Here is an 11855-nt window from a genome sequence, read left to right on the forward strand (position 1 = left end):
AAGATGATACTTATTTGAAAAGTTAAAAAAAACTGAGCTGAACAATCTCATCCAGCGTATGGCAAGTGTTGGCAGCTCATGGGGAGGTGGATGTCTGAGTCCAAAGTGAAACATTATAACTTTACAGCCTTGATGTGACCTTGAATGTGCAACAACCAAATGAATACCCAGCTCACCCAACAGATGCTTCATGGGATGATATACAGAGAATTTGAAGTCCAAGTAAAAACCTTGAACTCTTTGTCATGTCGCTCTGACAATTTTTATCTGGGCCTGCGACCAGGCCTCGGTCTTCCATCACTCCATGGTCCAGTTGGGATACCTTTATGCCCCTTTTGCAGGTGTTTTCAGTGGTGGACATGGGAAAGCAGGAACACTCTGACCCCACACGCTACAATGCACTGTGTATTCAGACACATTTCTATTATAACCAGCATTTGTATAGCAGTTGTATAGCCGTCACAATTTGTCCCTCTTTGCCCATTTTCCTGTTCTCAACACATTGACTTCAAGAACTGACTGTCGCTCTAACACCATACATGGCAGTGTTTGACAGATGCCGGTGTAACAAGATTATCATTTACTTCACCTGTAAGTGGTTTAAACTGGTTTATACCTGAGAATCCTCTATTGAGTACATTAAATCCCTCGTCCTCTCCTCAACACGCCCAACACTAATCCTAATTTAATCCTTAGTTTCCAACCCCAATGTGTTGATGGGTGAGAGACCTCTGTGTTCACCATGCGTAGAATTAATTAGTTACCATAGAAAACTGGTTTATTTTTATGTGTTTATGTTGACAATCTGAATGACTTTGCTACTTCAAAACTTAATTTGTGTGAACGTGAGGCACAGTTCAACCACTTGACTTTATGACTGCCATACTGCCCAGTGCATTCTTGCTAAATCAGTGAGGGAGACCCATATTAAATAATTTACACCTCACCGAGCCAATTATGCACACACTGAACTGGTTGCCATGGCAATCTGGGCCCCTCAGCTGTTGGCCCCATTACCTTCACCGACAGGAAACCCAATACTGCCCGACCATTGTCCCCACTGCCACCCAGTATGACCACACAGTCCATTGTGATATCTTTCAACTCTTTTTCTCACTTTTACCACACAAACCAAATGCATGGAGATACAGTGTGATGTAGTGAAGACAGTGAGTTCCACAGCCAGGGTCATTATGGGTCAGTGCACAAATCCATATCACCAAAGACTGTTTGAATAGAATTTAAATGATGAAAGTCAGAATTTGTAGTGTATTAACACACAAATACACACAACCATATCTTTGTGTTGGGATTTGTTTCCACTATAACTATCACAAGAATCCACCCTCAGCAAACCCCATGACATAAACAGGACACCTGATATATATTGTGCTGCTTGCATTTTACCTGCTGTCTGCTGACTAAATCAATCATCGGCGTTACCAGTCTGCATGTGTCTATGCTCTCCCTGCACATGTGATTTTGTAACCTGACAGGCTTACTTCACAACCCAGTGGCTGCTTGTCTTTCTTTTCTTTTTTTCCTTTCTTACATTCAAAGTACAGGAACAGCAGGAGTGAGAGCAGAGTGGCAGCAGCCGGCAGCAAGCAGCCCAGGACCGGTTGAAACCTGTATGGAACGCAAGTGAGGAAACACTTCCTCCACCCAGTGCATCGTGCGAGCTGTAAAGTGATGTTCTGCATTCTGGGTCCTATCGACTGTTGAGTTTACCAAATTCCTGTAGAACATGTAGATACAGATGGCTGAACAAAGCACCAACAATACTGCCATGTACATGTTGGTTTTAATAACAGTTTAAGTTTGAGTGTAAGGACACAGGGCAGCGTGTCAGACATGTGTCGCGTCAACAAAAAGGATAAGCAATACATGTGTGAGGTTTGAATTAGTCAGCAAAGTTATTTCAGACCACACCAAGAAGCACTGTGTGGTGTCTGGGCCTGGAAGACAGAGGGGGAAGCTGGTGTAGCATTCAAGTTTCGTTGGAAATATGGTTTACACTTGGTGTCCTTATGAAAAACTAAATTTAAACACTCATCTGCACTTCTCAGTCTGTAAAATATATATTAAGTTTTTTTTCATATGCTAAATATGCACAGAATTTTTTAACTATAACTATATTGACTAAATACACTTGTTTGAGTGGGAGCTTATAACAGTGGCCATGCAAACAAATATTATCACTATGAAACTGAACTGAATAGTGAAATTGTAGTGCAGGCAGCTACATTGAGGGCAATAGAACAATAACCATAATCACGGCACTATAATTGTCCTCAGCAGCAATATAAAAAAAGTCCAGTGTGTATCAGTGTATTGCTCATGCATTGTTCAAACCTAAAACCACAACCTCCACTTGAGGAGCATCAAGTTATCGAGATAATAATCAATATCGACTGATATGGAAATCTTTATTTTGATAACTTCTTTTTGCTGTATTGCCCCGTGGTTAAAACCAAGAGCGAATCTTCAGTATAAACGGAGCTGCACGCTCAGGTGATAATGCTCTGTAGGTTCATCGCCCTTTGCGGCACATTGTGTCTTACATCATCTCTATAAGTGTGAAAAAGATCTGAATGGCTTGAATGTGAATGTGAACTTTGACATCGGCTCCATGCACGTTGTTTCCCCCACACGCAGTGAACGCAGCAGGAGATAAAGTGGCAGGCTGTGTCTTGGGCCGTTCGCCGTTATGTCATCCTCCAATCAGAGGCGGCGGCTGCGGCCACAACATAGGTCCGTGCGGCGCCATATTGGATATTCCTCCTCTTACCGGTTCTCCCCGGACGCCTGCCTGCGCCTGTCGTCCAGCCTCCGGCAGTCTCTGCTCCGCGGGCTCAGGTATGAGGGATGGTAGCGACGCAACGCGCAGTCACCGACGAAAGCTCCGCACCGCTTTGTTCCTCAGGGCAGCGGCACCTCGTTACCGGGCGGAGGAATCCGGTTAGAGACGCACCTGAGGAGCGGAGGTGAGGAAGTGGTATGCAGTTTGAGGAAGAAATAATTGGATTGTGATAACTCCATCGAGACAGTGAGTATATTTCTCTTTCTTGTGTCTTGGAGGATGTAACAAAGCACATCAACAACTTTGACTTTATGCGTGTTTCTCCGGGCTCAGTGAGGGGGGGGGGGGGGGGGGGTATAAGTGAACACCTGGTGAGAACGTTTAACGCCGGGACACATGATGATTCTCAGTTTCACGTGCTTCGCTGGTCAACTGACTCCCACACCGCCAGACCAGTCACTGCGCCAGAGCTCCGTGGAGAAAGCAGTGTAATGTTTCCCCAGTCTCCGGTACACATGTTGTCCTCCTACTGCACACTGCGTGTTTCCCACAGTCTGTGGCTCGTCTCCTCCCTGTCTGCCACACAGCTATGGTTTTATAACAGTTCACTCTCTCTGTTACCCTTGTTCAGAAACTACAATATGTTTTATAATCTATGCCTGAAACTTAACATTCAGTACAGTACAGTGTTAAGATGTCTTACATTCTTAGTCTACAGTAATATCTACTATTCAGTAATATTGATCTATGCCTTGTTATGAAGTAAAACTAGACAGTAATATATAGATGTGTTACTTTTCAGTCATATATACTGTATGCCTTGCCATATAGTAATAATATTACAGTAATGTATAGATGTCCTACAACAGTGGTATTATGCAGTAATGTATAAAGGTCTTGCTATATAATAATAAATGTATTAATTTATATTAATACAAAACACAGCATATTAAAGATATCTTACTAAATAGTAATATACTATACAGTAATATATAGATTTCTTACTAAATAGTAACATACAACACGGTATTATATATTTATCCTAATATAAAGTAATATATATGTGTTACTACAGTAATATACATGCAGTACAGTGGCTTTTATCATGTGGTTCAGTTCATTAATCCACTGTGAGAGGAACAGCACTATATGCTCACAGCACTGTCCCTGGTGCCTGGGCCCTCCCCTGTGGCTCTGGGTCCCTCCCTGTCCTGGGGCCTTCCAAAGCACAAAGGCTTTTATGGCGCCTTGTCGTCGGCAGCTGTGGCCGGAGGTGTCGTCAATCCCATCCTCCTGAAGGTGCTATCTCATTAGCACCTCGATGAAAATTCTCAAAATTTCACCTGGAACTCATTATGATTAAGCAGTCAAACCTCAGGGATCTCACATATCACAGTTTTTACCAGGGGTCAAGTAGGAATATGTTAATTAGTATCAACTTTCACACAAATGTCCATTTGGCAAACCCAGGATTTGAGGAGGAGCAGAATCAACCACTCTTGACTGATAAAATCCAGCCGGCGGTTTGGGCCGTCTTCATGACAGATTCAAGATTCAAGATTTTTATTATCAAATGGACAACAACTCTTCTAGCAATGCTCAAGTAATTACATCCTAAAAAATAAAATAGAAATAGTATAAAATAAAATAGAATATCAAAATTTAAAATAGAAAATAAAGTATATATATCTAAATATATATAAAAACAGCTGAAGAGAAAATAAAACAACAATAGTGCGATTTGTGCAATGGTGCAAATATGCAAATATGTCACGGTGCTAGTTTGGTGGAGTTATTGCAGTTCAGAGGAGTTTAAAAGTATTATGGCCTGGGGGATGAAACTGTGCCTGGGGGATGAAACTGTTACAAGAGGAAAGGCACAGGTTGTTAATAATAACATTAGCAATGACTCAGTTCTATTCAGGTGTCCCTGTCAGCCCTGACAACGGGACCGTGAGCCAGCCTGAACAACACCAGGAGTCAGAAACTGAAGCAGCCTCATGGAATTCAGCCATTGTTCATTTTATTAATTACATCCGTGCCTTACTCACTGTGACGTTTCTGATGTCTTCTTGGTAAAAGGCCTGTTGTATTCTATTTATAAACTATAAGAAATTGCCAATATTATATTGGTTCAAACCCCACTCTTCCCCATCTGCATGCCGAAGTGTCCTTACTGAACCCCTAAATGGCCCCTCATAAATGTTGAGTGTACTAAATTGTAAGTCGCTTTGGACAAAAGCATCAGCCAAATGACATGTAATGTAATGTAATATAGATGTATTTATAGACAGGAAATAGCAGTTTTCAGTGCTTAAGTAAAGGATACTTGTGGTTGCCAAACATCTAGGTGAGTGAGAACAGCTGGTGGAATCACGCTCAGCCTGCACTGCTCCAGTAACAACAGATTGTTGTAAGTCTTAATTTAGAACAGTCTTGGCTCATTGCTAAAACCAAATTAAAATCTAACTGAATGAACCTAGACACGAGAGTGAGGAGAAGTGAGAGCTGATTATAGCACACCATGTTTAAAACAATGGTGCACACTCAGCTGGGCCCTCACAAAGTTACACATTCACACTTTGTACAGCTGGGGGTTGAACATGTTTCTCCACCACATGGCTCTCCACTTTAAGCTGGTTCCTTTTGGATGTGTCAGAGAAAAGTTTTTTTCGTTTCCTGAAATTCTACCCACTGCAAAAGGTCACAGTGATGATAGTAATCACAAAGGAATGTTATGTCTCGATGTTAACAGTCTAAGTAGAGGACTTAACAACAAAGTAAAATATGGTTTAATTTAATCATTATGAATTCAGATTAAATTATTTGTATATTTGTTTGTTCTGTAAAATGTCATAAAAGTGAGAAAAATGTCCAATCAACCACGTAAAGCAATGTGAAGATATTCCATCTAAAGGGAGATAAAACAGAGAAAATGTTTCAAATTTTTTAGTAAAACACAGTTAATAAAGTTCATTTAAGTGCAGAATGCTCTCAATACATTAACTGACCCTCTGTGTGTTGTAGTGATGTTCACGCTCACGGAGGTTGCGTCCTTGAATGACATTCAGCCGACGTACCGCATCCTAAAGCCATGGTGGGACGTCTTCATGGACTACCTGGGAGTGGTTATGCTCATGCTTGCCATATTCGCCATGACTATGCAGATCACTAAGGACCAGGTGGCGTGCCTTCCTTGTCTGGAGGACCCAGACGAGACACCAGGAGCTAAACCTGGATCATTCCCCCAGCAGCCCGCACAAGTAACCGCCTCAACTGCATCCACCGGGGCCCCAGTGGCCTCAACCCTTCCCTATATTACCAAGGACTTACCGGACGAAGCAGTCCAAGAGATCCACACCACACAACAACACACTGCGGGGTTGTCAGGGAATTATCCTAATCAACCTCAACCAACTGGAATCAAGACCAATCTGGACTATCAACAGTATATCTTCGTCAACCAAATATGTTACCACGTTGCCTTGCCCTGGTACTCCAAGTACTTTCCATACCTCACTCTCATCCACACTATTGTTCTCATGGTCAGTAGCAACTTCTGGTTCAAATACCCCAAAACAAGCTCGAAGATCGAACATTTTGTTTCCATTCTAGGCAGATGCTTTGAGTCTCCCTGGACAACCAAGGCTTTGTCTGAAACCGCTTGTGAGGACTCTGAGGAGAACAAGCAGAGGCTGACCGGCACCTCCTCAGTACCAAAACAGGTATCTTTAGAGGGAAAGGAGGAGAGCGTCACCTCGTCCACTCCCATGCTTGGGGTGAAGTTTTCCGCAGATAAGCCCATAGCGGAGGTCCCTAGTAGTATGACAATCCTGGACAAAAAAGATGGGGAGCAGGCAAAAGCCTTATTTGAGAAAGTGAGAAAATTCAGAGCTCACGTGGAAGACAGCGATTTCATCTACAAGCTTTATGTAGCACAGACCATTGTCAAAACCGTCAAGTTTATTTTGATATTGTCCTACACTTCAACCTTTATGGCTAAGATTAATTTTAAGCACAGATGTGAGCCTGAGATCAAACAGCTGACAGGATACACACACTTCTACTGTACACACAACATGGCTTTCATGCTGAACAAGCTGCTGATCAGCTACATGGCTTTGATTTTGATCTATGGCATGGCGTGCTTGTACTCACTCTTCTGGGTGTTTCGGCGACCCCTGAAAGAGTACTCGTTCGAGAAGGTCAGGGAGGAGAGCAGCTTTAGTGACATTCCTGATGTCAAGAACGACTTTGCATTCCTCTTACACATGGTTGACCAGTATGACCAACTCTATTCCAAGCGCTTCGGTGTCTTCTTGTCTGAAGTCAGTGAAAACAAGCTGAGGGAGATCAGCCTCAATCACGAGTGGACCTTTGAAAAGTTGAGGCAGCTTGTGAGCCGTAACACACAGGACCAGCAGGAGCTGCACCTTTTCATGATCTCCGGACTCCCCAACGCTGTGTTTGACCTCACCGACTTGGAGGTGCTTAAACTGGAGCTGATTCCTGAAGTGCGGTTCACGGCAAAAGTCTCTCAGATGACCAGCCTGCAGGAGCTTCATCTCTGCCACTGTCCCGCCAAAGTAGAGCAGACAGGCTTCGCTTTCCTCCGTGACCATCTTCGGTGTCTTCACGTCAAGTTCACCGATGTTGCAGAGATCCCAGCTTGGGTGTATCTGTTAAGGAGTTTGAGGGAGCTAAACCTCATTGGCAACTTAAGCTCCGATAATAATAAAATGATCGGTCTTGAGTCCATGCGAGATTTGAGGCATTTAAAGACATTATGCCTGAAGAGCAACCTCTCTAAAATGCCCACAAACATCACTGAGCTATCGCCACACTTAATTAAATTAGTCGTGCACAACGATGGTACGAAACTGCTTGTGCTTAATAGTCTAAAAAAGATGACAAATCTGATTGAGCTGGAGCTGCACAGCTGCGAAATAGAGAGGATTCCCCACGCTATTTTCAGCCTGACCAACTTACAGGAGCTTGACTTGAAATCTAACAACATCCGCACCATTGAAGAGATCATCAGCTTCCAGCACATCAAGAGGCTGACGTGCCTGAAACTATGGCACAACAAAATAATCACCATTCCATCCTCCATCGTGCAGGTCAAGTCCCTGGAGTCTCTCCACCTCTCGCACAATAAGCTGGAGTCTTTGCCTCCGGCCTTGTTCGTACTACCCAAACTGCGGCACTTGGATGTCAGCCACAACTCCATCTCAGTGCTGCCTCCAGATGTCGGCCTCCTCCACAACCTCCAGCACCTGGCCATCAACTCCAACAAGCTGGAGGTGCTGCCCAAGCATCTGTTCAGGTGCACCAAGCTAAAGGTGCTGTGTCTGGGGCAAAACGCGCTCACCGTGCTGCCGGAGACGGTGGGTCAGCTGGTGCAGCTCACCCAGCTGGAGCTCAGAGGGAACTGTCTGGACAGGCTGCCCGCCCTGCTCGGAAACTGCCGCCTGCTGCGGAAAAACGGCCTGGTTGTGGAGGACCACCTCTTTGACACGCTGCCTGTGGAAGTCAAGGAGAGCATCAGCAGAGAGACCAATGTGTCCTTCACGAGCGGCTTATAGCACAGAAACACAGACAGGCCTGCAGCTCTGGGGGTTCTTAACGTATCAGTGTAACAGGAGGAAAATACTTTTTATTATTGTAACATCAACCCAAAGTAATGCATTTTCTTGATTGTTTTTAATGGATTGTATCTGCTTATGTAGAACAATACTAATTCCATTTATTTGTTGCTGAGTTTGTGTCTAATTCAGCAGTTTGTTTTTGCCTTTAGCTTTTTCACAACATTAATTGAAGATTTCGCTCCTTTGTAGACCAATCTGTTGCTCCAGTGACACAGTTTGTAGACGTATCTTTGGTTAAGGTACTCAGGTATAATTGTTACCATGGGGAACTATCTTTTGCCTTACCTGCTGCTACACACGCTTAAGGCCAAATAGAAATATTTCATTTTTATGGTTGTTTTTTTCCATATAACAATTTCTTTATGTTTGGGAAGCAGACACAATGCATTGTGTCTTTTCTTGGTTTTATATGACCTGTGTAGAATTGATATAACCTTTATTTTCCTTGATGTCTTATAGCGAATTGAATGAGCATAGAGTTGTAAACCTCAGGTGGAGACTAAGCACCAGAAATGAACCTTTACTGATGTAGAGATTGTATGCTAAGGCCTGTAGCACAACATAAATATCACCCTCCCGTCCTCCATCGGGCAGGTCAAGTCCCTGGAGTCTCTCCACCTCTCCCACAATAAGCTGGAGTCTTTGCCTCCGGCCTAGTTCTTACTACCCAAAGTGCGGCACTTGGATGTCAGCCACAACTCCATCTCGGTGCAACTCCAACAAGCTGGAGGTGCTGCCCAAGACTCTGTTCAGGTGCACCAAGCTAAAGGTGCTGTGTCTGGGGCAAAACGCGCTCACCGTGCTGCCGGAGACGGTGGGTCAGCTGGTGCAGCTCACCCAGCTGGAGCTCAGAGGGAACTGTCTGGACAGGCTGCCCGCCCTGCTCGGAAACTGCCGCCTGCTGCGGAAAAACGGCCTGGTTGTGGAGGACCACCTCTTTGACACACTGCCTGTGGAAGTCAAGGAGAGCATCAGCAGAGAGACCAACGTGTCCTTCACGAGCGGCTTATAGCACAGAAACACAGACAGGCCTGCAGCGCTGGGGGTTCTTAACGTATAAGTGTAACAGGAGGAAAATACTTATTATTATTATAACATCAACCCAAAGTAATGCATTTTCTTGATGTTTTAGTTGGTTGTATTTGCTTATGTAAACAATACTAATTCCATTTATTTGTTGCTGATTCTTATTAGGGCTTGGCTAATGACTTCAAATAAATATCACGATATTTCAAACTTTTACCTCAATTACGATTATTTAACCCCCATTTGGCGAATTACTCTGCCCCAGTCAACAAATGATTCAGCACGGAATGTAGAGGAACCTGACTGAATTAACCAACAGGAGTAAACTTACGTTTGTTAGAGGTTATAAATGTTGGTTTGTATACATTTTCGGTTAATTACCAAGCCCTAGTATGTGTCTAATTCAGCAGTTTGTTTTTGCATTTAGCTTTTTCAAAGCTTTAATTGAAAATATGAAATTTTGCTCCTTTATAGACCAAAACTGTTGCTCCAGTGACACAGTATATAGACGTATCTTTGTTTTAGGTACTCAGGTATAATTGTTACCATGGGGAACAATCTTTTGCCTTAACTGCTGCTATTTTGTAATTTTGAAAGCTTTCACACATTTAAGGCCAAATAGAAATATTTCATTTCATTTTTGTCAATTTTTATCCACATATTAATTTCTTCATGTTGTGGAAGCAGACACACTGCAGTGGTCTTTCTTGATTTTATTAAACTTTTGTTGAATTGATACAATCTTTATTTTCCTCGATGTTTTATAGCAAATAGAATGAGCTTAGAGTTGTAAACTTCAGGTGGAAACTAAGCATGAAGCAATGAACCTTTACTGTTGTAGAGATTGTATACTAAGGCCTGTAGTACTCATTTTGCCCAATGAGAGCACGGTGATTTAAAGATGAGTGACTTTTTTTCTGTGAACAGTTTCTACGACCAATGTCAGCTGATTAAAGGGAAATCTGTTAACCACCTTATTATGCTTTCAATTTTGTTATGTGAGACAAAACCACTCACTGGCATGTCTGACTATCCCATATGTCAGAAGTGTGTAATTACAATAAACATGTCTGCCTTCTTTCTTCACAATGTATTTCTGTGTAGGCTTGCATATGTGCGCCTCTGAGCTGCTGTACCACCTCGGTGATCCTGTGCTCAGAGTTCACATATTTATTGCACAATAAAACAAGATTTCAGAAGAACCTCTAATCATTATTCATCTACTTCCAGTGCCGCCAAGTTCCACTAAGTTTCATGGTAATCTGTCCAGTGGTTTTATCATCATGCTGCTAACCAGCTAATTACCTCTGGCAAGTTTCTTTGTTTGTCTGTTAGCCAGCAGCATTATACTAAAACCACTGGACAGATTACCATGAAACTTAGTGGAATGGGAAAAGAGAGAACATCTTCAATTTTTGCAAGGATTTTATTAAGGGGGTGTTTTTGGACAAATTTTCACAGATTTCCCGGAGATATCTTGTGTTCTATATGGTCCTTGTTCTACAGTGTCAGTTAAACCAGTCCATATAATGTATTTCAAGTTCTCTGATCGTAAAGACGACTTAGTCTTGATCTTGATCTTGATCTTCTGGTTTGTGAGACTTAACCCACGTGATCCATAATCTTTTGCACCAGATGTGCTCTGAGTTCATCCATCCGTTTATGATCCTATAGATTCTGAAGTTTAAGAATTCCATTAGACCTGTCAGTTCTCCATTACTTGTGTTGGATTTGACTGGGAACTCGTGATGATCCTGTGCAAACCAGTGGCACTGTTTATGAGGCAGGAAAAATATCCTCATTGTTACTGAGTAGTTATTGACCAGGTCGGAGAGGTCATGCCTGTGTCACTGTGTGTGTAGCCTTCTGTTCGACACTGACTGATGACCTTGCAAAAAAATTCGGAATAATTGAACTTTTCAGAGATTTTGTGGTCGTTCTCAGAGATATCCTACCCTGGCTCTAGAGGTGTCAGCACATAATGAGGCTTATTCTGTCTGATTATGTTTACACTCATTCACTTTGTTATCAGCAGTTTGTGAAATTATTATTTAAACATATATGTGTGTGCCTCTATTAAACAAGACATTATTGTTCCAACTGGGCATGTATAATACTTCATTTGCAGTCGTTTCCCAAGCTGGGTCAGTGTCAGCTTTGCCAGGAATGAATCTGTTATTCATGGTTGGATCAACCGTCTGGGGGGTCTAGGGTAAAAAAATAACAACCCCAGCAACAGCTGTTTAAGATAATTTAGAGAAGCGCAAATGTATTTAGGAAAATGCAAATGTGACACAAGTTGTCAAGATACAGAAGGCCCTTTAAGGCCTTTGTACTTTTGTGGAGCGTATTTTTAAACCTTTTCAATAAAATGACTC

General features: G+C 42.6%; 1 protein-coding gene across 1 annotated transcript; it reads left to right on the forward strand.

Moving 5' to 3' along the window:
- Positions 1 to 2735: 2735 nt before the first annotated feature.
- Positions 2736 to 10454, forward strand: lrrc8da (leucine rich repeat containing 8 VRAC subunit Da). The gene is made up of 2 exons (XM_062404220.1): positions 2736 to 3049; positions 5831 to 10454. Coding segments are annotated over exons 1-2 (2559 nt in total). The 5' UTR covers positions 2736 to 3048; the 3' UTR covers positions 8389 to 10454.
- Positions 10455 to 11855: the final 1401 nt, after the last annotated feature.

The sequence above is a fragment of the Platichthys flesus genome, chromosome 14 (assembly GCF_949316205.1).
Source record: "Platichthys flesus chromosome 14, fPlaFle2.1, whole genome shotgun sequence".
Taxonomy (NCBI): Eukaryota; Metazoa; Chordata; class Actinopteri; order Pleuronectiformes; family Pleuronectidae; genus Platichthys; species Platichthys flesus.